Source organism: Lathamus discolor, chromosome 5 (assembly GCF_037157495.1).
Source record: "Lathamus discolor isolate bLatDis1 chromosome 5, bLatDis1.hap1, whole genome shotgun sequence".
Lineage (NCBI taxonomy): Eukaryota > Metazoa > Chordata > Aves > Psittaciformes > Psittacidae > Lathamus > Lathamus discolor.
Window position 1 is genome coordinate 83879488 of NC_088888.1, and position 26902 is coordinate 83906389.

A 26902-nucleotide genomic window follows, 5' to 3' on the forward strand; every position below is an offset into this window, starting at 1 on the left:
TTGATACGACTACTGCTAGTGTAGGTAAAGATCAAGTGACAATCCTGAAAGTAGCTTTGTCGTGGTTTAAACTGATCCACACAGCTCATCCACTCACTCCCCCCCTTCTTTCCCTCCCTCTACTCCTGGAGGGACGGAGAGGGGAATCAAAAAGAATGCAACTCCCATGGGTTGAGATAAGAACAGTCCAGTAACTAAGGTATCACACAAACCACTACTGCTACCACCAATAATAATAATGATAAAGGAAATAACAAGAGGAAAGAATACAACACCTCAACACCAGCCGACCAATAACGCGCCCCACTCCCCCCAGCCGAGCACCGACCGATACCTCGTCCAACCCTGCAGTCCCAGCCCTTCCTGGTAACTCCCGGTTACATCCTGGGCATGACGTGCTGTGGTATGGAATACCTCTTTGGTCAGTTTGGGTCAGGTGTCCTGTCTCTGCTTCCTCCCAGCTTCCCCTCCTCCCTGGCAGAGCATGAGGCTCAGAAAGTCCTTGGCCAGACCAAACATTTGAGCAGCAACTAAAAACATCGGCATTATCAGCACTGTTCCCAGGCCAAAAAATGAAAACATAGCACTGCACTAGCTACTAAGAAGGAGAAAAATGACCGCTACTGCTGAACCCGGGACCAGCTTAAAAAATGGGCATGGAACATTGGGGAAAGATGCTGATAAAGATATCTTCTTAGATGACAAACGTGTTTGCGGAATTCAGAAACAGTCAGAAACATGAGGGAGAGGAATGCTTCTTTGTCATCATTATGTGGAGGTCATTTGCATAAACTTCTGAATTGGTGTATATTAAGTTCAGTTGTTTTTCACGTATATTTTCTAAATGTCAAAGTGATCTATCTTCAGGGTTAGATTCATATTGCTCATTCTTCAAAAAAATTCAGTTGCAGCATGCTATCTGCCAGTTCATGTTGCTGTACTAATTATTGCTAATAAAGATTAGCAGTTGTAATTACCTTTACTTGGTCTTCTGTTGTTGCCTGTGGTGCAAGGAACAGACCAGGAAAGATCTCCTTTACTCTGCCTGGAGCAGAAGTACCTCCTGTTGTTAGCACTCTACCTGAAGAGTTCATTTTTCTTCTCTGTAATCAATGCCATCTCTGTATGGTAGGTGAAGAGCTTTGAGGTCAGTTGACAGAACTACTGTCGTATTGCTAAACTCTCCAAATTAACAAACATCTTTCTTGCAGGGGCTGTTAACTGCTTGTACATGGTAGCTTTCATTTTCTTCAGTGCAGGATTCATCTTCCTTTCAGATTTTTGAGCTCAAAGAGGACTTGTCTCAAAACCAGTGTACTAAAACATGACCAGAGTTACCTATAACTCTCAGAGAATATCAGAGCAATACAAACTGAAAAACGGTATTGTGCTTATTTTCATATCAAGTAGGACCTTTGCACTGAAATCTAGTAGAGAGGAAGAGATTTTCAAGGGGAAATAGTAGCAGGTGCCAGTTTCCATAGGCAACAGTAAACCCACTAGCAGACTTGTCATTAAGGACTGGTATTAAATTAAGATAGAGGAGCACAAGCAAATAGGCAGCTAAGGAGATGGAAGCCTTTTGTTCAGGAATTCTTCAAAGATGGAGAGTCTTCCAGATAGAGCTCAGATGTTGAGTAAATCAGTTAACAGATTAACTTTATATAACATCAGCTTCTTGGACACTGTATAACAACTGATTCCCTCTGATTTTTGAAAGAATGAAATAATACTTCTCATTTCTCTACCAAATCGAATCCATACTATCCAAGATCCTGGAGGTAGATTCTTCCCGTTCACTATAGTATTGATTTACTGATGCCGTGTTTTCACAAATGAATGTTTTGTTCTCTGGCAGATGCAATCTTTGGAGAAGTGCTGCATGTTAAAAAGGATGAAAATTACATATTTTCCCTCAGATTGCTGGATGGAGTCTTGAGTTACCTTGTTGCTGTTGTACTTACTGATTGTTGTTGTTCCAGTGTGGGACGAAGGACATATAGCCAAACAATGCGGCTCTTGATGTTAGTGACAACAGGTAGTAAGATAAAAAAGAATGTGTGTCCTTTCCCCTTTGCATTTTGTCAAGAACAGAAAGGAGTATAAAACACATTTACTTAATAGATGATGTTACTTGTTTAAGAGCAGCTGCACATGCCAGAATGCATGGATAGTCTATATGACGGTCTGCACTAATTCAAGAAATGAACACTGCTACTGAGAAAATCATTTTATGCACTGAACACAGATTTAGACAGATCTTTCTTTCTCTTTACACTGCTTTGTGTGCTGACTTGCTAAACTGCATTTGAAAATTTTCACATGACTGTGATAACCTTTGTATATAACTTGGGGAATTTAGGAGAAGGAAGTTCCTGTTTTGTTAAGGGATGATTTGGTATTTTTAAATCTTTTTATAATATGTGTTAAAAATCTTGAACATGGTAAGTAGTTATTATCCAGCATGTAGTTATTACCTAGTAGCGTAGATAACAGCCAAAACTGTGAAACAAAAGTAAAAAAAATATTCCATAACATACTTTTTTTTTGTTTGTTTGTTTGTAATTTTTAATTAATTCCTGCTGCCTCTAAAATAGAAATTTCAGGAGGTAAGGCTGACTGGAAAGGTACTTTACCAATAGTTTTCCATGTGGTCATGGTCTATGAGTAAGACTGTTGATACCAAACCGTGTTGTATTTTCTGGTTTAGGAAAATGGAAAAAAGGAGAAAAGCTGCAATAAAAAATTAGGAGTTGAAAGCTGAGAATACTTTTTGTAGGACATAAAATTATTTTTCTGAAAACAGAAATGAGAGCATTGCAGCTGAACTAGAGCTTAAAGTAGAAGCTGAAATATAGCTTGCTCTCTGATTGAGCCTGTTGTGTGAGCTCATTGCTTCACATAGAGAATTAAGGAAGAAATACCTGGAAAACAAGCAAATGCAACTTTGTCTATTTGTTAAACATTTTTTTCTTTGTGTCATGTCCCTGAATTGCACATAATATTAGGAATAAATTTTAGTTATTATAGAAATTAACGATGTGAGCAGGGAGTTATGGAAGCAAAAGTATACAGAATAGAGAAAAAGCATCCAAAAAAAAAAAGAAAAGGGACAAGTATTATAAGGCTGAAGCAATTTAATTGGAAGGGAATGAAAACTATCTAAGCCCTTGAAAGCTTTTCTATATGCATTGAACACACAAAAACCACACTTATCTTTACTTATAGTAGCAGAAAAGTAATCTTTCTCTTTACAGAAATGTACATTCTGAATCTTTTTTCTTTAGTGGGGTCAATATCCACTTCTGTTTTCAGCCTTAAAAAGTATTTCCAGCTTTCTTCTTCATTTCTATGAGAAATAAATGCAAAATTTTCACTGGTAGACTACCTTTTTAGTAAAAGAATACAGCTGCCTGTGAAATATCAGGGATTCATAACATGTCAGAGTGGAAAAAATAGCATAGTTTAAAAAAAACCCAAACAACCCATTGAATTGGATTTTCAAATTTGACTGAATTATTTAGATTGTTAAATAGTAATATTTTCAAATTTGAGGAAAGTTGTTTGGTCTAGATATTTCTCCGTGTATCTGACAGAGAACCCTAAATTCCTAAGCCTACCTTCTTGGTTTCCTTTACAGCCAAGGAAGATAAGTAAATCGATAGATTCCTTCCAGAAAGATTCATTCAGCTCATCTGAGATCTTAACTAAGTAGCTTACTTCACTGACAAAACAGCATCTTCAGAGTGGCTTAACTCATAATGTACAAACTTTCAGTTGTCAGAATTGCGCGGTCTGTTCCTAATTAGTGTGTTCTGCAATGTTTCTGAAGGCCAGATCCCTCAGTTATCTAAAGGAAATGGAGCATATTCCAGGGTGAGTTTTAATTCAGAATGTGATTAGATTTTTAAAGTAAATAAAGTGGATATCCTAGATGTACCCAATTGCTTGGCTTGCAGTGTTGAATGATCATACACACACAAACTGGAATGAAACTAAATGTTGTGGTTTAAACCCAGCTGGCAACTAAGTACGACACAGCTGTTCACTCAGCTGCCCCCTTTCTTTCTTGCCAGGCAGGATGGGGAGGAGAACTGAAAGAATGTAAAACCCACAGGTTAAGACAAGAACAGTTTAATAACTGAAATAAAGCAAAATATAGTGGTAATAGAAAGAATACTAACAATAGGAAACAACAAGAGAGGAAATAAAAGCTCAGAAAATACAAATGATGCACAATACAATTCCTCACCATTCACTGACCAATACCCAGCCTGACCCAAGCAGTGACAGGTCCCTTCTGGGTAACTCCCCCCAGTTTAAATACTGGGCATGACATGCTGTGGTATGGAATACTTCTTTGTCTAGTTTGGGTCAGGTGTCCTGTCTCTGCTTCCTCCTGGCTTCCTGTGCTCTTCCTCACTGGCAGAGGATGAGAAACTGCAAAGTCCTTGATCAGGGTAAGTGCTACTGAGCAACAGCTAAAACATTGGTGTGTTATCAGCATTGCTCTCAGGCTAAAGTGAAAACACAGCACTGCACCAGCTACTAGGGAGAAAAATAACTCTATCCCAGATGAAACCAGGACACTAAATTAGAGGATACCCTTTGAGTGTATCCTTGTGTTAAAATTTTCACAGTGCCCAGCATTCCTACAACAGTTAGGTGGACCTTGGGGATTGGTTGTACACCTGCACTGAACTGTATGGTTCAGTTCAGGAGCCTGAAGTAGAAAGCACTGGTGTAGAGAAGATCTTTCTGTTATTCACATTAACCAAATGTTTCCTGGTACACGTCTGAGAAGGGCAATGAGTGAGCAAGTTTATAACACAGCATTTGTATTTCAGCATTTATCTGGTCCTGCCTTCTTAACCACAGCAATAAAAGAAGTAAGAATTTTAGTCTTTGCCATTATTATCCTTTATGACTTTGCCTCAATCATTTAAAAGGTCTATCCCATTGCTAGTGTTCATAAAGATTACTATATATGTCCCATGCTAAAAGTATGCAAAAAAAAAAAAAAAAAAGAGAGCAGAATAAAAACTAATACTACTTTTGCCATGTGGAACAGATTGAGCAATTAGTTTCATCCTCTGTCTTGGGCATTTCCGTGTCACAGTGCACTTCTCCTGAGCTCCCAGCTGCAGCCTAGCTGTGGTCCCCAGTCTCCCCAACACAAAGGGCTATGATTTGTCAGGCAGTGACTGCAGACAGGGGGGTCACCCTCCCCTAGAGGGGTCACTTCCATAGCTGAAGCTGAAGCACAAGCCCAGTCAGCAGTTTCTGGCCCCAGCACAGGGCTTAAACTAGTTAGGCTGAGCCGCTGCACTGCCAGGTCAGCCCACAACTGGTGGCCTTATGCAAGCAGTGGCAAAGTCATAAAATCACAGAATCGCAGAAACAAATCTTCATGTGTTACTATCTCCATTTGAGCATTGAGACATTGTCTGTAAACTCTTTGGACACAGCCATCCAGCCAGTTACTTATCCATCTAATAGTCCATCCATCAGACCTGTATCCCTCCAGTTTTGCAGCAAGTGTTGTGTGCGACCACATCAAAGGCCTTACAGAAGTAAAGATAGACTGTAGCTCTTCACTTGTCCGCTAATGCAGTCACTCCATGGGTGCTGGATTAGTCAGGCATGATTTGCCCTTGGTGAAGCCATGTTGGCTGTCTCTGATCACCTCCTTACCTTCCATATGTTTCCACGTAACTTTCAGGAGGATCTGTTCCATGATCTTCCGAGGCATGATGATAAGATGAGGGGAGACATGGGTGGAAATCTGAGAAAAATCTAGTAGTGACAGAGAGTGAAGAACTAGTAGCACCAGAACAACAGAGATAAACTCATCATACAACTTTTGCAGGTGAAAGATGGTGAAGTATATAAGATGGGTCAGAGAGCTGCTTGAGGAACAAAGAGGGCTTTAAGCTTTGCAGAGAACAAAAGGTTCTGTGGGAGGAAAGAGGAGAGAGAAAAATGAATATTTGAAGCCTCTGTGGTGACTGGAAGTGTATGTCTTTAGAGCTTTGTGGTGTGTGTTGGTGCTCTAAATTTAAAGCTGTGCATGTATTGAAAGCAAGCTCTCATTTTACTACTTCAGATTGTCCAATAACCTCTAGCTTACCAGAAATAAAATTGTTACTGAGCACTGTGGTTTTTCAGGCTGTTAGCTGATTTGATTGAATGCACTAGACAACATAAACTCTTACTGTAGAATGGACCGTTGTTGCATGTATTGTATAGCTAACAGGCTAACCTACACTTCATTGAACATCTTGAAATTTCTCATCAAGATCCTGTCAAATAATGAGGCAGGTGAATGATGGGCACAGTGTATCTGAGGGCTCAGTTTAGGATTCCTGTTGCTTTGACTAAAACACTATGCTGCATCTTGAATCTTATTTTTTTTTCTGTAGAAACACCTGTATCTGTTGCAAAAGCAAGCTCCTTGACTGATATTTTCTGAAAAATTGGTGCAAAATACAAATTTAGACTGAAAAGACCAGTTTATTTTTTGGTTTTCTGCTGTAAGATGTCTGAAGGCCAAAAAGGGCTCCTTCTGAAATTTGTTCTGTGCTGGTGTAATCATCTGCATTACTGCTTTTGTAAAGCTTTGGCTTTTTTTCCAGGTCTCCTAGCTGAACTAAGTAGAAAAAAAGTAACTTTAGAACTCTTAAAATTCAGGGTGGATTCCCGCTCTGGTTGGCATCCTGAAATAAAATGGCTTTGGCTCAGGGCAGCTCTTGCTAATGTGTGTAAATAACTCATGCAAAGGAGTGAAAAAGGTGAAGGCAGGCTCTTCTCAGTGGTATCCAGTGACAGGACAAGAGGTAGTGGACAAAAGCTGAAACTACATTAAAGTCGACTTTAAGATAAGAAAATAATTTTTTTTTTTTTTTTTTTTTTTTTTAGTGTGAGGGAGGTCTGGAGCAGAAATAAGCTGCCCAGAGAGTTTGTGGAGTCTCCAAATGTGGAGATACTTGAAGTATCAAAAATACAGGCCTGAGAAACTTCTAGCTGACCCTGTTTTAAGCAGGGGGGACTAGATAGGCCTCAAGGACTTTTTTTAACATCAACCATTCAGGGATACTTACGACACTTGCCTTTATTTGATTCCTTAAAACCTGTTTATTTGATTCCTTAAAACCTGTAAGATTTCACTTCATGTGAGAAATAAAAAGGGAATTTTCAAGTAGGCAAGAGCCAAATAACTTATACAGAGATAGATAAGCTTACAATGATGTTAATATTAATTTTTCTGAGTACCATTCATGACTATAACTTGCAATTTTAGACTTTGACTTTAATATTTAAACAGGAAGTAAAATGTAAATCAATGCATATACTTTACATTGTATATTTTCATTAGTTTCTGCTTTTGTTAGTTGGAAAGTCAACAGATAATATTTATGAAAGCTGACCTGTATGTGTGTTGAGCATTCAAAAAAAGTTTGTATATTGTCTAAATGATTTAGGAATAAACACAAAGTTACATATAAAACATCTGCCATATTTACATTTTTGTCTTTAGAAGGTATATGAAAACTTTAATGGTATTTTGCTGCCACAATTAGATCTTTTTATCTGAGTTTGCAAGTTGATAAAAGAACAGCAAAGACTGTATTACATATATTATGTGGTCTCATGAAAGCATAGATGACATTTTTTTTTTCTAATGTAGTGAGTAAACTTGTCATTTTGGAAAAGACTGGATTTAATATCAACTATAGTAGGTTAATCGATAATCCACAGTTAAAAAACTCTGCTGTATATTCTTTTAATACTCCTAACACCTCCCCGCCTTGTTTAAATAACAGTTGTCATTAAGGCAAAATGTTGTCTTGACTCTTAAAACTGGCCTTGCGATAGACATTTCTATGTATTTTTTCACATTAAATGAGAGCACCAACAACTTCTTGATGATACAGAGTACAATAAAATGATGTTATCATTTGCCTTTAGTGTGGCAAGTCCCAGAGGGACCTTGACACACTTGTAAGGTGGGCTGATGCCAATCTTATGAAATTTAACCATGCCAAGTGCAAGGTCAACACCTGGGTCAGAGCAATCCCAGGCACAGCTCCAGGTTGGGCAAAGAAGAGATTCAGAGCAGCCCTGCAGAGAAAAACTTGGGGGTGTTGGTTGATGAGAAAATGAACATGAGGCGGCTTCAGCATGTGCTTGCAGCCCAGAAAGCCAACCGTATCCTGGGCTGCATCAAAAGGAGCGTGACCAGCAGGTTGCAGGAGGTGATCCTGCCCCTCTACTCTGCTGTCGTGAGACCTCACTTGGATTATTGTGAACAGTTCTGGTGTCCTCAACATAGAAAGGACATAGATCTGTTGGAGCAAGTCCAGAGGAGGGCCACGAGGATGTTCAGGGCACTGGAGCACCTCCTATACGAAGACAGGTTGAGGAAGTTGGGGCTGTTCAGCCTGGAGAAGAGAAGGCTGTGTGGAGACCTCATAGCAGCCTTCTGGTATCTGAAGGGGGCCTATAAGGATGCTGGGAAAGGACTCTTCAGTAGGGACTGTAGTGATAGGACAAGGGGTAACAAGTTAAAACTTGAACAGGGGAAGTTTAGATTGGATATAAGGAAGAAGTTCTTTCCTGTTAGGGTGCTGAGGCACTGGAATGGGTTGCCCAGGGAAGCTGTGAGTGCTCCATCCTTGGTGCTGTTCAAGGCCAGGTTGGACAGAGCCTTGGGTGGGATGGTTTAGTTTGAGATGTCCCTGCCCATGGCAGGGGGTTGGAACTAGATGATCTTGAGGTTCTTTCCAACCCTAACTATTCTATGATTCTATGAGTGTGTGAGTAATACCCATGCCTTACAGAGCTATCTGATTGATTCTCCACTGGATGACCTGTGTATTATTTAAGAACAATTCCTTTTATCAAATTAAAACTATGAAGCAGTATTTAAATGGTTTAATGCCTGAAATCAGTATCAATCAAAACAGACAAGAGCTGGTGTAGTCAATCTTTTGTATTATCTGTTGTCCTGGAAAACAGTTGCAAATATCTGTTGAAATTCATTCTGTCTTCAAAGAAAGTAACATGAACATGCATCTTTTAAAGCACATAGAGCCTTCTTTTACTGCAGCTACTCTCTGCAAACTTTGAAATCATTACCAAATTGTTACCTTTGAATTTTTAGAATCTTATAATCGTATTAATGTTCTAAATAAAATCAGATATCTATCTAATTCATGGATATAAGATTTTTTGCAATCAGATATAATGTAGATTTTGGTCCAAGTTTTCTTTTGTGTTGTCAATAACAGGTATTCACAAAAGCATACAAATAAGAGAAAGGACATAATAAAAAGGGGATTCTTTTATCATTTATAGTGCCTTTGACCTCCTACATTCTTTCTTAAAAGTGTACTGAATGATACCTATTTCATTTAATCCCAAACACTGAAGTACTTAGTAGTTTCACACATGAGAAGATGCCTTTCCAATACTAAAGCTTAAGGAAATTTGCATTCCACATTTGATAATTTGTGATGGTGTTTCATCTTACAGAAGATCCACAGATGATTCTGTCAGCATTAAGTAACCTAGGTGGTTCTCCAAGTAGATAAAACCTGTGATTTAGAATAAGTAATTTTGCTTTTGCATCAGTAAATTGTGGAAGAAGAACCTGGATGTGACTTTTATTCACGATGCAGTCTAGAAAAAAGCTATGCACAGAAAAAGAATCTTGTTTGGGGTTTTGTTTTTTTTTTGTTTGGTTTTTTTTTCTTATTTTTTAATAGTTCAGTTAGCTCCAACTACTTTAAGTTGCTGATTTCCATTTTGCCACCATGTCATCTCTTTCTTTTTTCTTTTCAGTTGCACGTGTACTACAGGATGGACAGGGCCAGACTGCAGCGAAGATATAAATGAATGTGATTCTGAACCATGCTTGAATGGAGCCACCTGTTATGAATCTGTTAAGCAGGGACAGTTTGTATGCATTTGTCCTCCATTTTATACTGGTGACTTCTGCCATCAGCGCTTCAGTCCCTGTGAGCTGCCTTACAATCCATGCATAAACAATTCAACCTGCTTGGCACAAGCCGATGGAAATCCAGTGTGCATTTGCAAAACAGGTAAGAACTGGTGTAGTTATTCTTTTCAGTTGTCTGTTGTTCTGCAGAAAAATTGTAATGATTTGAATTTAATGCTGTCTTTAGGGAAAGTGACCATGTATTACCTATCAAAGCAGATCAAACCTTCATTAATTACAACAGGCTTATCAGTTATGGTAAAAGACTGTTAAGATAGATGTCAATTTGCCTACTATCAATTTCTTATATTACAGTACCTATTAAATCTATGTCTGTTTAGATACCAGCATTCAGAATTACGATGTCTGTGTAAATTGTTACAACAACATATAGACATGCATCTAGCCAGCAGACCTGACAAACCAATTTGGCAGAATAGAAAGACAGAAATAGACAAAATATATGCAAATTGTTAAGAGTAAAAGAAATTATACATGTTGGAAATGATTCCTTTTCCTGCTGAGCTGTCAGGAAGGCCTGGCACATCAGGGGAGTAATCTTCTGCCTAATGGGTAGAGCGGATTGCTCTCCGTATGCACAACAAGCTAAATCACAACAGGTGCTGACAGCTTTCCTGGGCCATGGCTTAAAAGACATGATCTCTCCCTAGATGTACAAGAACTGTGCATAGTTCATACATACAAGTTCTTGTCCATCAAGCAAGAGTTTAATTGTGCAGAACATCACTATGCAATTCTGCAAAGGATTTGAAGAATACATTAACAAATGAAAACTGCAGTGGAAATGTAAGAATTGAAAGTACAATTACTGAATCTGGAATTTAGGCAGAATTTTGAAGTCCTCACTTTTATACCTATAAATGGCAGGGGTGTCCTGGGGACCAAGGACAGCAAATACGTTAACTGCAATATTATACCACAATAGTATTACTTTTTGTTTACTGAGCTTCAAAGATACACAGATAATACATACAAGTCAGTAATGTTTATAGCTCAGGTTTTTTACTATTAAGGTAAACATTACCACAAGTTGCTGAGTTAAAAAATGGTCGCTGGGGAGGTATGCAGGTTGCTTAATGAAGCCACTTGGAGAAAAGCTGCTTTTTAAAAACAGCTTTTAATACCATATAGTGATTTTGAAACATTTTTCAGAAATTATCTGTAGAGAGACATGTAATTCAAGTCTTTTCTCAACATTCTTATGAAAAGTCTTATTTCCAAAATATTTTTGTGCACAGTATCAAGAATCCAAAAAACTTGCAGCCAAGATTCTCAGAGAACTTTGATGGAATCTTCAAGTATTCTTGAAGCTTGCAGCTAGGAATCTTCAGGGAACTAGCAGGGGAGTTATGTGAACCAGTATCATGCACTGCTAACAAATCTTGTAAAGTGGAAAATACTTCAGTACTGCAAAAGTGTAAAAGGCATAATTCATGAAATGAGTTAATCACTCATGCTAGGAAAAATACAGCCACTTATTCAGGACTCTTATTAAAAGAGAAGAGGCAGTAAAATACAGAAATTTAATTGAAAGCAATTTATGGAAATTTTTTCTACAGTTGTCTTTTTTTTTTTTCTTCCATTCTCCTATTTTTATTTGCCATGTGCCTCCCTTTTTCTCCCAGTAAACCTGCCACAATTACAGATCTGATTACAAACAGCAGTCACACTGACATAGCTAGATTACTCCAAGATATCGGACTTGGTAACAAATGGCATGTGATTAAATAACTTGCCAGTAGTTACCAGTCTAGTCATTAGAAAGTAAGGGTCTGATTTAGCAAGAGTCACAAAAAGTAGCTGTGCTCACTATAGTCTAAAGATTATCTTTAGAAAACCATATGTGAGGTGGGTAAAATAGGGCCACAAATCATGATACAGACTGTGGTACATATTTAGAAGAAAAAGAGAATATCCACTGACTACAGGGAACTGGGATTGGAATGCCATACTAGGGCAGAGAGGACAAAACTGATGGAATGTGAATTGGGCACAATCAAACTTCATGTAAGATGCTAGCCTAGGACAGACTTATTACGGCAAATTGGTAGGGAGATCATGAAGTCACAATTAGTAGTAGTATAAAGAAAAGATACACATCTTTGTTCTTCTGTGTATGTTGAGGAGTTACAGTTGTCTGGTTTTGCACTGAAGATTTTTAAAATTCAATAAATAATATAAATGTAAAACTTCCTTTTGAGGTGTCTACCCTAGCTGTAAAGGTTTGCTTCCTGCAAGGAGCTAGATTATAAAATTCGTAATGCAAAACTTGGCTGTCATATGGTAGACTATGGAGCAGTGTTAGACTGTAAGTTAAGTTGTCCACACAATTAGGTTAAGCAGTTTAAAAAATTGTGAACTCTACAATTGTATGCTGGGATATTCATGGTTGCAAGAATGTTGTAGGGGAGGCTATTATTGAAAAAAATCAGGAATCACTGCAGTACAGCATGTTTGCCAAGAGGTTTACAGAAAATCTCTCTTCTCATCTACTTTGCCAGTGATTGATAAGCAAGGGTTTGATCAAGGCAATAGGGAGGAGATGTTTTTAAAGCTGTTATGCATATACCCAGCACTGAATCCTGCCATTAGTTTCTCCTAAAATGCTACATAATAAATTAAAATGAAACAGAGGAGGAAAAGACAATTTAGGGCAAATAGTAGAAATTTTTATGGCTTAATTTATCAACAAGTATTTCTGTTCTTGAATCATTCAATTCTTGGAATTAATAATAGAAATGAAAATTTAGTGTAACAGAAGAGAAGGTTAGGAAACATGAGCAAAGCTATAGTATATGAATCATGTTTAAATAGTTGTAGATGAGCATGGACAACTAACTTTTCATAAATTCCCTGGGACATCTATAGGCAAAAGACCATAAGAGCAATTTAACTGCACACGTAAGAGAACTAGAGGGTTAATTAAAGTAGTGGGTGGACATGAGACTATGATGTTCTACATAATTCCAAGCACAAAAGTGTTAGTTTCATAAAAGCAACCAAAAAAGAAGATAGGATAGTTTGGTCATAAAAGCAACCAAAAAAGGAGATGGGACAGTTTGGTAAAAATAGTGCAGCTTTCTTAGAACAGTTGTGTTCCAAGAAAGAACACATTACTGAAAAGGATATATTCAAAATGAAGGAAAACTCTTGCAAATGCAGAATGCATATCCTGCGTTAAGCAGTAGTAGTCAAGTTTCTCCTTCTTAGTAGCTGGTGCAGTGCTGTGGTTTTGACTTTCAGCCTGGGAACAGAGCTGATAACACCGATGTTTTTAGTTGTTGCTAAGTAGTGTTTAGTCTGACCAAGGACTTTGTGAGTCTCATGCTCTGCCAGGGAAGAGGGGAAGCCGGGAGGAAGCAGGGACAGGACTCTTGACCCAAACTAACCAAAGAGCTATTCCGTACCACAGCACATCATGTCCAGTATGCCAAGAGGTTTACAGAAAATATCTCTTCTCATCTACTTTGCCAGTGATTGATAACTGGGGTCAGTTACCTGGAAAATCTAGATCACTGCTCAGTAGGGCTGGGTATCGGTCGGCAGGTGGTGAGCAGTTGTATTCTCTTCCCTTGTTATTTCCCTTATCATTACTATTATTGGTGGCAGCAGTAGTGGTTTGTGTTATACTGTAGTTACTGGACTGTTCATATCTCAACTCATGAGAGTTACATTCTTTCGATTCACCTTCCCATCCCTCCGTGAGCATGGGGAGGAAAGAGGGGGGAAGTGAGCAAGCAGCTGCATGGTTCTGGGTTGCTGGCTGGGCTTAAACCATGACAGTGCAAGATCAGATCTCTGGCTAAGAATATCGAACAACAGGCCTACAAAATGACGAAATGGGAGACATAAGGATAGACCTGTGGAAATATAAGCACAGAAATGTTACAGAGAATTAACAAGACAAAAAAATAATTTGTCAACTTAATCCATGGGCTAGACGTTTTTGAACAGTTATTTATTCAGTTGCAAGAATTATTGTAGATATATCTAGGAGCTAAAGCAAAGCAAGGTTAGTAGAAGAGCAGATATAGTTGCTGACAAAGATGGGAAGGGAAGAACAACGTTACCGAATTCAGAGAGTTTTTAGAATGACTGTTTTTTCTCTTTCTTTAAAAGCTCTTTCTTTAAAATTAGATGTAGATCTTCATTAGTCCAAGTAATATCCTCAGCTCAGGATGCTTAAGCAGTGTACTTATTACAACAGAAGCAATATTCCACTTTCCTTTAGTTTGTGATGGGAAAATTCTCAGTAAACATACATGTAACTAACTTCAATATTGTGTATATATCTGTGCATATATATATACATATATATATATAGAGAGAGAGAGAGAGAGAGAGAGATTGAGAGAGAGAGAGAGGGAGTGTGTTCATACCGAAGCTTTACCTATCCTGTTTAAAAAATACAGGGTATTTGGTCAGCATTTGTGTTAGTTCAGTAGCATTTTAATGAGTTGGAAGACTCAGAAGGGAAATTAAATCAATTAAATAATGTATTTATTATTGAAACAAATACACCAGAAAGTCTGGATTAATTTAGCCAGATGTTGATGTCCACAGTGTTATGTTATATTGAGGAGGTGTATATACAGGCATACACAGTATACATTGAGGAGGTCCCCCTTGTGTTCCATGTACAGTCAATGAAGAGAAGGAGGGAATTTTCTGAGGGAATTCATTTCACCCAAAAGCAGAGGTACAAAGTCAAGTAGTTTATGCTAAATGTTTATGTCACTCTGCTGACTCGATAGGCAGCTTAGGAAAATTTGTTCAAATTTGTAATTTTTTTTGTGTTCATTTTGTCTTTAAAGTTATAAAGCTAGAAACTGAGAAGATGAAATGCACACTTATGCAAGAGGAATTGCATGGGTCATAAGATTACAACCACTAGTTTTAGGGTGTAGAGAAATTACGTGTCATGTTCCACAGAAAGATGACAATGAGATCTAAGGACAACACTGTGCTGTCTCTAAGAAGAAACAATAGCTAGAGTTTGCACTAGAATTAGCCATCCTATTTTTCTTTTCTTTATCCTCCCAAATACTCTTTCTAAAAGAAAGACTTTATGGTTCCTTTCTTGATGCTTCAGGGTAATTTCTGAAGTCTTTTTTTTAAACAGCTCTTTTCAGGACATTTTCACCCCATTTATTGGGTTATTGTCAGTAACTGTTTCCTGTGACACCTTTTTTAATGCCTTTTTTCCTAGCATGCTAATGATATTTTTTTTTTGTCTATAGCATTTTACAGCTGAAAGTTTGAAATGAGACATAATATTTTTCAGCCCATGTCTCAAATGAGACTAACTGAAAGTTATCATAATGTACAAAATTAATAATATCAAGCAGAACTAGTAAACAGATGCTAAAGAACAGAAGTTTGACATTGTCAGATTTCTGAGACTGTCAGTGCCATTTTCTTTCAGAAATATATGCACATAATTCACAAAGGGAAATAATATTTTTACAGTATTTAGCATTTCGCACACCTTTGTTTTTGATATGTGCACTTACCAGTGTTATACTGAATAACCTGAATATTTATACTAATGTTTATGGAGCTATTCTGATATCCCTGATGCTTGTAAACGTTGGTTCATAAATAGAGATAAATACAATCAATTATACTGCGATGATGAAAACAATAGAGAGCTTATGGGGAAAGAATCCCGTTAGTCCTCTGTGTTACCCCCAGAGGTAAATTCTGTGATATTTCTCTGCAGTGGAAGAAAGAGATGAAAATGACCATAACTGTAACAGCAGATATGTAGCTTCTATGTTCTGTGTATTCCTGCACTTCACAGCTAACATAAGTCCCAGAGTTGAATTTCCAGGAGTAACCACTTCTTCTATTTCAGACAAGCAGAAGGAACAATAAGATCTGTCCCATCTTAAATAACAGCATTTAATGCTTCACCCATTGACAGCAACACTACAACACAGTTTTGGAATTTCTGTAAACTAAAATTAATGTATCATTCTTCCTGCACGTAAATTACAAACAAATTTGAGCATACTGTCACACCCTCTAGTGTTAATGTTGAGTATGAGAAAACTAGGGCTTGAGACTAGAGTTGCTGCTTTTTGTGGTTTTCTCCATGGAACCCAGGTGTTTTTAGACTTCATATTATTAAAGTCACTTTCATGCTTCCTTAATGGTTAAAAAAATGCAGAAATAAAATTAAACACAATGAATCACAATGATTTTCAATTGTTTTTCATCTTTGTTAATATCTGAAAGTCTTGAAATTACTATTCATTACTATGAAAACTGTTAACATTTCTGAGATACATTTAACTTCCTCAAAAAATCCTATATATTTTCTTTAAAATGAAAAAAATATTTAAATGAAGGACTGTGACCCTATGTCTTTTTTTTTTTTTTAATGAGATTTTGTTTGCATCTTTAGTTTCTCTAATGTGGCAGGAAAAATAGTGTAAAATATGTTTAACAAGTAAATCACATTGGTTTGTTTGTCAGACTTCCCAATGACATTTATCTAGCCTTTATACTGGCCACCCGAAAGAAAAAAGAAAAAGCCACTTGTTTCTTGGATTCAGTTACAGGAAATTAGGAGCAGATATCTAATGGAAATCTGTATTCATGGTGATCATTTGTGCCATTTGCTATTCCCCATTAGTCGGGTGCATTTCTTCACTTAGAAGTTCAGAATGACTTGCAATGAGTTCAGAAAACTTTAAATTTTTCTACGTAAAAATCACTAACGTCATAAACTGCACTTTTAAGATGTCACTCAGGTTTGACATCTGGAAGTGTATAGCTGGAGAGCTATACCAAATAATTTACATTTGCTGTTGATTTAGAGTTTGATTCTTAAGTTTGACTGATTGGCAGTAGCAAAAGCAGCAAGTAGTTGCATTTAAATGTGCATATTATTTTCTTACACATAGTACTAAATATTGCTAAAGTAACAATACATTACAGCACCATGCATATTTTGAAGCTTTCCAATAATGTATGATTTTACAAACTAGTTCACTTAAAATTAAAATTACTGTGTTTTATAATTCAAATAAAGTAATTATAATCAAAGTATAAACTATAGATAAAGCTTTGTCGGCTGCATTAAGTGAATGCTGTTTTACATACTGCAGATTTCTTTGCAATTCAAAAATGTTTGTTTCAGTAATATACCTGACATATTAAACATTTTAAGTCAGTTTCCTCCCATTGTCTTTTTATCTTTCCTCTTACAATACATGAAATAATTTGGAAACATGTCTACATGATTATAAAAATTGCATCCTTACATTAATTTTAGTTTAAGCATCTCAGAAGATCACAACTATGTGTGGCAGCAGTTGTAGCTCATACAAAATAACCTAATGTATTACCCTTTAAATTGTGCTTAAATATCATGTAAAATGCAGGAATAACGTGAGCCCATGCATGTTAGACCCATGAGGTTACTCATAGTTTCAACAAGTACTATACAAATAAACCACCAAGGTAATTCTTTCCTTAAACCAGTTCCACTTAGGTATGAGCATTTTAAGTGTTCTTTTGGATCTTAGTGATCTTTAGATTTAAGTGATCATTTGGATAAGAGCACTTTTGAAAGTGCTGTGATGGGTGTCTGTTCAAGTGTATCCATAAAATAAACATTTTATGAATATTTTCATGCAAACACTGCAGTATACATTTTGAGGTTTGACCTCTCCTGTTTGTATGAATGATGTATATAGTGTTACACTCCTTTATTGTAGTCATTTACTCTGAGAACATGTATCAGGTATGAATTAAAATATGCTTAATAGCATACGCTTTTATTGAAATATCCTTTGTACAAGCTTCATAAATTATAAATATGCTGCAGCAGAGACATGCAGAAAGTATGAATGAAGCTAATACTGCTAATCTTTTTCAGGTCCTTTTAAGCAGATCTGAGGGTTTGTGATTAACCGTTCTAGTTGAAAACAGGAGGTTTTGTCAAAATCTTTAGTAAAATCTGCATGAAGGGCTAAAAATTCCTGAGAAAATTAACTACATGAGTTCAAAACTTTTCATTGTGGATTAAATAATCATCAAAATAGTTCTATATAATTTTCAACAGTGTATGTCATTAAGAAAAAAAGACTTTTATATAAAAGAAGTAAGCTAATTTAGGTCAGTTAAAACCCCACAATATTCAATAGTAGATTGAACTCATAGATTACTTATTTCATAATGTGGTAGGTAACCAGTAAAATTCATGATGAAAATGGTATTTTTCACTATTTGTAGGAAGAATAGATAAAGTAGCATGCCTGCTAAATGTTTGCTTATTTTATGTCTTTTAAAGGTAGCTATATTTTGCTATGGGCTGGAAAAATGTGTACTACTGCAATCAAAAATGTGTCTAAATAATGCTCTATGTATTCATTTCAGAATTATTTACTTCAAAAAGATAATAAAACTTCCATAGCCAAGTGGGGATGGCAGGCAGAAGCAGAATGATGAATGCTCACATTTTCCTTTGGTATATTTTAATCTGACAGCTATGGTGGGCTTTTTAATGAGAGTTGCTTGCTCAAATGTTATATAGTACCACAAAAGAATAAGAAGCTATTCCATACATGTTTTGTTAGTAATTTTTTTTGTTTTACTTGGTTAGCTTCACACCCTTTCCTGATCACCTTATAAGGCTAAAATCTGCCTATATAACCTTTGGGTTATTTATATTACATAGGTTTACTTTCTCTTTCAGCATATTACTTTTCAGTGAAGTCATATTTCCCCTGCCCATTGACATAGCTTTCTACTTTGTAACAAAACTTAGTTTCAGAAATACCAAACATTACCAAAAATGAGAAATTACAGACGAGGAAGGTGGCTACAAATGGTGGCTACAAATGGTAGTTGTGGCTTCCTACATTTACTATGTCCTCCAGTTTCTCAATCAAACTAGAGTTATAGAAAAATTTTACTACCTTTTCCAGTCTTATTCAGTGGCACCTGGAAGGCATGTGTCAAAAGAACAACTTCTGATTATTTTGTGTGCGTGTGTGTGTGTGTGTGTGTGTGTGTGTGTGTGTGTATCAGTGACTGCTATATACTCAATGTGAACAGTTCTAGTACTGAATGTGGAACGAGCCTGACACAGCCAAGGTTATAGTCCATTTACTTTTCTTTTTTCCTTAATTAAACTTCAGGCAAATATAGATGAAGGCTCCAGTTACAGTATTATGATGCAGATTACACATGCTACAGAGAAGAAAAATATTTGGACCTTTAATTCTGGCTCCAGCCCATGTGCAAAAAAAAAAAATAAACTAAATATAACAATGTTGCCTGTGTTGAGGGAGCTACTACAAGCAGTACACTGGGTCACAGAATTTTTCTCCCCTATTATGGAAATTCTTTTACAAAGTGTTTGTGAAATGTCATTCAAATAGGAAATAAATAAGGGCATCATTTCACACTCAACATATTTCTGAAAAAAAAAAAAAAACCAAAAAACCCCAACCAACCAAACAAAAACAAACAAAAAAACCCACCCCATAATCCAAACCAACAAAACAAAACAAAAAACACCAAAGCCCAAAAAACCCCAGAATAATATCACAAGAATATAAATGACTATAATTCAAGGGTTAGTTTGAGATACAGTCCAGGCTTTATTTTCCAGCTTTGCAGCAGTCAAACTTTGCTTTGCAAACTTCAGCAAATACTGCAAACTCATTTCAGTCAGCTCTAGCCAGAAAACTTCTTGCACAGAAAATTCCTGGTAAGACGAAAATACCAGCTGCTTTGATGTGGGTTGATGTTTAGATCATACACTAGAGTGGCAGCAGAGATTTCTCTCCACAGCTTTCCCTACAACCCTGACCAAGCTGCTTAATTTTTCCAGTAATGATTTTCTGTAATGTGATGAGTTGACCCTGGGTGGATGCCAGGTGCTCACCAAAGCTGCTCTATCACTCCCCTCCTCAGCTGGGAAAGGAAGAGAAAATGTAAGGAAAGGTTTATAGGTTGAGATAAGGACAGGAAGAAATCCTTCACCAGTTACCATTATGGGCTTCTCTTTCCACAGGGCCTCAGGTCCTGCCAGGAGCCTGCTCCAGCACAGGCTTCCTGCGGGGTCACAGCCTCCTTTGGGCAACCCCCTGCTTTGACGTGGTGTCCTCCACAGGCTGCAGTTGGGTATCTGCAACTCTCCCGTGGACCTCCATGGGCTGCAGGAGCACAGCCTGCCTCAACATGATCTGCACCATGGGCTGCAGGGGAGTGTCTGTCTAGTGCCTGTAACACCTCCTGCCCTTCTTCACTGACCTTGGTTTCTGCACGGCTGTTTAACTCGTCTTTCCATCTGCAGTTGCTCCTGCACAGTAACTTCTTCCCCATCTTAACTATTATCCAGAGGTGCTACTGCTGTTGCTGATGGGCTCAGTCTTGACCCACTGGCTGGTTTTGGCTCTGTCAGACACAGGGAAAGCTTTTGGAAGCTTATTACAGAAGCTGTAACACCCCCCCCCACTACCATAACCTTGCCACAGAAACCCAATACATCTAGAAAAAAACAAGCTATATTATTGTAAATATTACCATTGATAATTTGCCCACTTCCATGAAGTACTTTGGAAACCACAAATACATAATATAACAATAAAAGTCATTACTCTCCTTATTTCAGTATCTAAAAAAATACTGATACCAATTTTTACTTGTTTTAATAGAAAATTCAGTAAAGCCTTCATCTTATTTATGATAGTATACACTGAATTTCAGTGGCTCTTTTTGTAGCTTTTTTAATTTTGATAGCTACATGGTGTTCAAAAGCAGTTTGGTGAGCAACATAAATGCTCTTTAGTCAGTCTTCTAAAAGTGGTCCTATTTATTATAGTCACTACAGTACAAATAGATTGTTCATTTTAGTGTATACATTACTACATCAATTAAAACATTCAATTTGTGCAAAATGCAACTAACTAGTTACAGTTTATTCACTGTACAAAATTTTTTACACAACTATGTATTTAGTAGAACATTTATTTATGCGAATGATGTAACATGTTTTATGCCATAGAAGAGCAGAAGTAGTGTTCTTGTACACTGAAAATTGTCTTATTTCTGTTAAGCTCATATTCTGGGATGTTTACACAGGCAAACATAATGTATTATGCAAGTGGTGTACTCTGGAGATAAGCTCTTGATCACATTTTTTCTTCTTTAAATACTGAAATCAGTTAAATGTGGTTTTTTTTTTTTACCTAGTGACTGCTTTGAATAAATATGGTCTCTGTGACTACCATTATGCTCTGTAATATATTATTTATTGAATTAGATTTTAGTTTCTGACATTGTCCCACAGTCCCCAAGAAAGCCCTCTCAGTCCTTTAAAATGGGTTACAATACCCCAGTATATTTAGCCAGATGCTCCGTCCAGATTTGTTCTTTCTGGCTCATTAAAGTATGGTAAGACTTCCATGCTCTCCTGAAATGAATTTGGTGAACAAAATAATTGAAAAACATTCTTTTAGGATTGCATCCACTTGCTGCCCCTGACCTTGGAGTCAGAGAGCAGTGAGGGCTGGCTGTTCTGGAAGTGAAGGTAAGCCAGGAGTCTTACCAAGGCAGCCAGGGCAGGGTCCTCACTGTCAAGGGTCCTGTCTACAATATCTGAAAGAGGTGAGCAGTGCAGGGCTAATGGAGGTATCCGGGATCACCGTAGTACACCAGATTGCCAGTCAAGGCTACAGGAACGGGACAGATCCAAGGTCAAGTCAGGGAGCTAGTCTGAAGGCCAGTGTCAGCATCCAGATAAGCAGGTACATACTAAGCATGTGCATAGCGCAGATACCAAGGGCAAAGAGCCTCAGCTTAGATGCCCCCAGGAGGAGGGGTAGTCGCTACTCAGCTCTTTCTTGAACAGCTTCAAGGGCAAATGACATTTCTCAGGCCTGCCATGTGCATTGTCTAAATTGGCCCTGAGCTCAGGCAGCCAAACCTCTAAGAGGAGCCGTGACTTACATTTGTATTATGTAGTAGGATTCACTCATTCAGTTAATATAATCTGTGTTTCAGGATTTGAGGGCACTTACTGTGAAATTAACAGTGATGAGTGCATCTCACATCCATGCCAGAATGAAGGTCTCTGTGTGGATGGGATTAACCATTACAGGTGAGGAAAATTATTTGAATGACAGCTATTCAGTATTATGCACAGATGTTTACAATCTAGCTAGTTTTCTCATACCTTGCCTGTATTATGTTTGCTGCCTTTCGGTGATGTAAACTCTTTTTTTTTGTGATGTGTTTGACACTGTTACAGTACACTCTGAATGTTGTGAGCAAAAAGACATACATGCACACTATTCATATGGGCTCAAGAACCTGTTGTAGGGATAATTAAAATCTTAGGAATCCAATCAATATATAACAAGCAGCTGTTGTTAGTCCAGTTACAATAATGCGAATAGTCTGAGTTGAAGCTAACAGAAAACACCTTTGTGAACAACGTAGTTATAATGGTTATATTAGGAAATCTTGCAGTTATCTAGCTCTTGTCTCTTTTGTTATTATGTCACAATTTCCATGTGTGTCCTGTGAGGAGTGATTTCAGTCTTCCTCAAGAACTGGTGGTGCTACTGCAAGTCACCAGTATCTGGGACTCTTTGCCAGAAGTGTGAAATTTACTGTTGACAGTTTTCTCACCTTCAGTCTCAGGCCTGCTGGAAGCCATTTTTGTATGTTTCCTTATCACAATTTACTTCCTTTGCACTGTTTATCAGCTTCCCCAGCCCACATGGACTCAAAAGGTTATTGTTTGTAGCACCATGATTACCCCAGTGTGTCACACCCTCACTGTAAGTGCTAATTCCAGAGCTGAAGCTAAAGCATGAGAGGCAGCAGACAACTGGCTCCAGGATAAGTGTCAAAAGAAGTGAAAAGGAGCTCAGGCCAGGGCAAGTTCTGAGCCCCTTCACAGTGGGGTCAACACAAAGGCTGTGGCCTTCAACTAATAATGGCAAAAAAAGATATTTCCTGGGCTGCAGTCCCTGTACTTGTGAGGCTTGTTAAAGCAGTTTTGTAAGGACCAGAAGAAAAATCAAACATGATTTTGGAACCACCTAATTCATACTCCCCAAAATTTGCCACATTTTCACAGAATCTTTTTATATTAAACTAAAAAGTAACATGGTGAGTGATATCCTTTTTGCTAGGTGCTCCTGCCAACATGGTTTTACTGGGACACTCTGTGAAGCAGAGATAAATGAATGCTTATCAGGACCCTGCAAAAACAATGGAACTTGCCTGGATCTCATAAACAGGTTAGTTATTGCTAAATGAAAAACAATTATCTGATTTCCTTATGTATAAAGTCTACTCACTGACCTGAGGTTGGATGGGATCTTCAGCACACAACAAAGATTGTGTTAAAATTCCATAGGCAAGTGCTGTTAACTCATGTATTTGTTTCTTAAGTGACCTGAAAGAAAAATAGAAGGAAAGCTGTTTTTAGCACAATTTGTTCTTCCCCCCCCCCCCCTTACCTTTTTATCTTCTTCTTTTTTCTTTATACATTTGGAAAAGGAGTAAAATAAAGGAAAATTGATCTTCAGTTAGAGTGCTACGTCTTTCTTTTCAGTTTCTGACAATGACCTTCTCTCATGTGTTTACTAAAAGTTAAGTGTAAGCAAGAGAAAAATTTGTACGTTGTGTTTTTTTCCACAACACTCCACAGTTATTCAGAGACTTGGGTCAAAAGAGCTTTAGCCCTTAAGTCAGTCCTCATGACTTCAGCTAAAATTATTGTGCACAAGTTTTCTAGTGATTTAAAAAAGTAGTACATTGCTCTGCTTGCTTCAGAAACGTGGAAATGAGAAGTTCTGGAGTTCTGGACTGCAGTGTGCTATGCTGAGAGTGCATCTGTGCTAAGGGCAGCATCAGTATGGTGCGCCCTGGGAAGCCGGGGCACACCAGGTTGACTAAGAAGGAGAAAAATAACTTACAGCCAAACCCAGGACAGCAGTCTGTTAATTATTTTGATACAGATGAGGATTAGGGATACCAGCTTGCCATCAGGACATAACATATAGCTTCACAATATGAGTAGATTGTTGTTTATTTCTGTTGACTTACCTGATTTTTTTCTTTTCTGAAGATTCATCTGCAGTTGTGCACCTGGGTACTATGGGTCTCTGTGTGAGATGGATGTAAATGAGTGTGAAACTTTGCCTTGCTTGCATGGAGGAAGCTGCATCAACAGACTTGGTGGCTATGGGTGCTTCTGTCCCCCTGGATTCACAGGTATGGTCAGCTCTCTGCCACAGTGGAGAAAGCTATTTCACAGGTTTTACAGGGTTTTAATTTTATAGCAATGGCCTCAACTAAATTAAAAAAAAAAAAAAAAAAAAAGAGTACACAGGATCATCTCATTTTTGGAGGATAAATCATTATTAAGTCAAAAAGAACTTTGATACAATTCTTGCTAAGTAGCTCAAGATGTTGTTTACATCAAGGCTTGATTTATGATTTCTTTAGTCACCCATACATTCAGCTGAAACATATTAAAAGAGAGATTGCATAGTGCAAAGAAAATAAATGTTTTCTGGATTCAGCCACTGACTTTGCTGACCTGTTGGACTGACACTGTTGCCTTTACTGTTAATTGTTTCATTTTTGCAGAGCTAATGACAAAATATTTAGTGGGTAGAGATGCAGTAAAATTTCTCTAAAATGACAATGACATTTAAATGCTCTGCATGCCGTAGAACAAGTAGCTCATACTTAATGTTTTGATATATCCAGCTTAAGCAACCTGAAAACATGTAGGGTCATAAGACTCCGCTTGCAGAAATTTTTATAGTTCTCTGCCTCAAGTTGTTTTATTTCTTCATTCTTTCTGTATAAAATGTCTTTTTCCTACCCATTTCAGCAAAACCAGGAAAAATCTACATCATTCTATATCTTAAAACTTTAACAGCTTTCCCCTGCCCCCCAATATTTTTCAGAAGAGCTAACTAATAGATGTTAAAACAGTTGTCTCCACCTTTCTGTACATATTTCTGTAAGAATTTCTGATTAGATTCATAAAAGATAAGACAGCTGTACCTGAAGGGCTTAAGAGACTAATTTGAAAAGGAACAAGCAATCTGCAAGTGTGCTTTCCTTTCGTGATTCTTCATTACAGATTAAGCAGTTTGACTTGAATTCTTTAACACATTTAAGCACAACGATAGGATGTTGGGTTTTGCTAGGGAGGTTTTGTGACTTTTGTTTTGTTTTGTTCTGTTTAATTAGCTGTAGTAGTTGTTTAGTATTACAAGTAGCTTTTACTTGTACAAATTCTTTCAGTAAATTTGTAAGAATAGTTGTTTACTATTCAGTGTTAGTTATTTTCTAACAAGGGTGGGGTGTTATCTGGCTGTCTATCAAGCACTAAAATATTACTCAAAATTTAGTGATACACTAGCAATCACTTAATTATAACCAGTGATATTTTTTCCTCCCCTTCAAGTGATATGATTTGGACATCCACTATGCAATGTACCAGTTAGACTAAGTCTGAATGAATAATTAATCCACAAAGTGTTTGGTATAGCGGTTAAGCTAAGGCTTTAAAATAAGTTGCAGAGTTAGCAGGCTCAGAAGTGAGTGAATGTAATTTGATTTCAAAGAAGGTCTTCTCAGAGCAAAACATTGCTTTTCTGGATGATGAAGCAAAAAGAGCATGCATGAAGTGTATGGAAAACATCCAGACCTGTGAAGTAGATCTGTGATAGTTTGAGGTTTTGCAAACTTCTTCTAGCAATTACAGTTCAAATAGCCAATAGCTGGGTTTTTATGTTTAACATTTTTTGTTTGTTTTATGTTACCTACAATACAGAAAAGGTAACTACGTTGTCCGAGAATACCAACTTTTGGAATTATAAATAGTAAAGGAAAATACCATGGAACTACAAAATATTAGTGATCAATGGGCTGAATTTATAGCAGTTTGACAAAAGTAATTTATTTAACTCTGAAGGATAGGTGTATTTCAGTTATTTTGTATACTTAGGAGCAGCTTTTTTTTTTTTTTTAATCATGGACAAGGACCCTTTAAAGATACATAACAGTGTATCTTTACACAATGATGGTTTGAATTTCAAAAGTGTTTTAATGTGCAGAGAAAACTTTAATTGTTGACTAGAATAATTAAAATATAGACTTCTAAATATGAATGGAAACTGGAAAAAAAATATGTTAAATGGGATAGGCCAAATAATGTTACTATATTTAATTTCATTTATAAAAAAAAAAAAAAATTAAAAGTATTCACTTTCATCAGACATTTTTAATGTTTTTTTCTGCTTATTACATAATTCTAATCTCTAGGCAAAGCAGTCTTTAGACACTGATCTCTGTAGCTCTAAAAATTTTGCAGCTTATGTATCTTTTAAAATTTTAAGAATTCCATAATTGTATTTATTTTGGATTTACTTTAAATTGTTCGCAATTTTATTTAATTTTAAATACTGTTTAACAAAAATACATTAAAATAATTTATTAACTATTAAAATACAACTTTTCCTCAACACTGCTAAGATAAAATCTACTGCTTTCTAACTTCAGTGGACCCTTTCAAAAACTGATCACAGTTCAAATGATTTCTGTCAGAAAATAATTGTCAGCAACAATGGTGTTCTTAAACCCTAGGCAAGACTAATAAACCCTGATTAAAGTCCTTACCCCAGATACTTTGGAAAAAACCCCTAAGTGATCTGGGAATTCAAGAATCCTTTTTTTACCTGAAAGTGAATTAATAAAGCAGTGCTGTATTAGAGGAAAAAAGCAAGAAAAGGAAAATAACAAATAATCAACTTTTCAATAGTACACAGTTCCTTTCCTCTGGGTTTGCTTTGTTGGGTTTTGGGTTTGGTTTTTTTTTTACAAAAT

General features: G+C 37.0%; 1 protein-coding gene across 1 annotated transcript in view; it reads left to right on the forward strand.

Moving 5' to 3' along the window:
- The window catches only part of EYS (eyes shut homolog), an 822863-nt gene that overhangs the window by 332866 nt on the left and 463095 nt on the right, over positions 1–26902 (forward strand). The window contains exons 23-26 of the mRNA XM_065682611.1: positions 9844–10103; positions 22046–22142; positions 23185–23292; positions 24126–24271. Of these exons, the coding sequence (XP_065538683.1) occupies positions 9844–10103; positions 22046–22142; positions 23185–23292; positions 24126–24271 (611 nt within the window). The remainder of the gene's footprint in view (positions 1–9843; positions 10104–22045; positions 22143–23184; positions 23293–24125; positions 24272–26902) is intronic.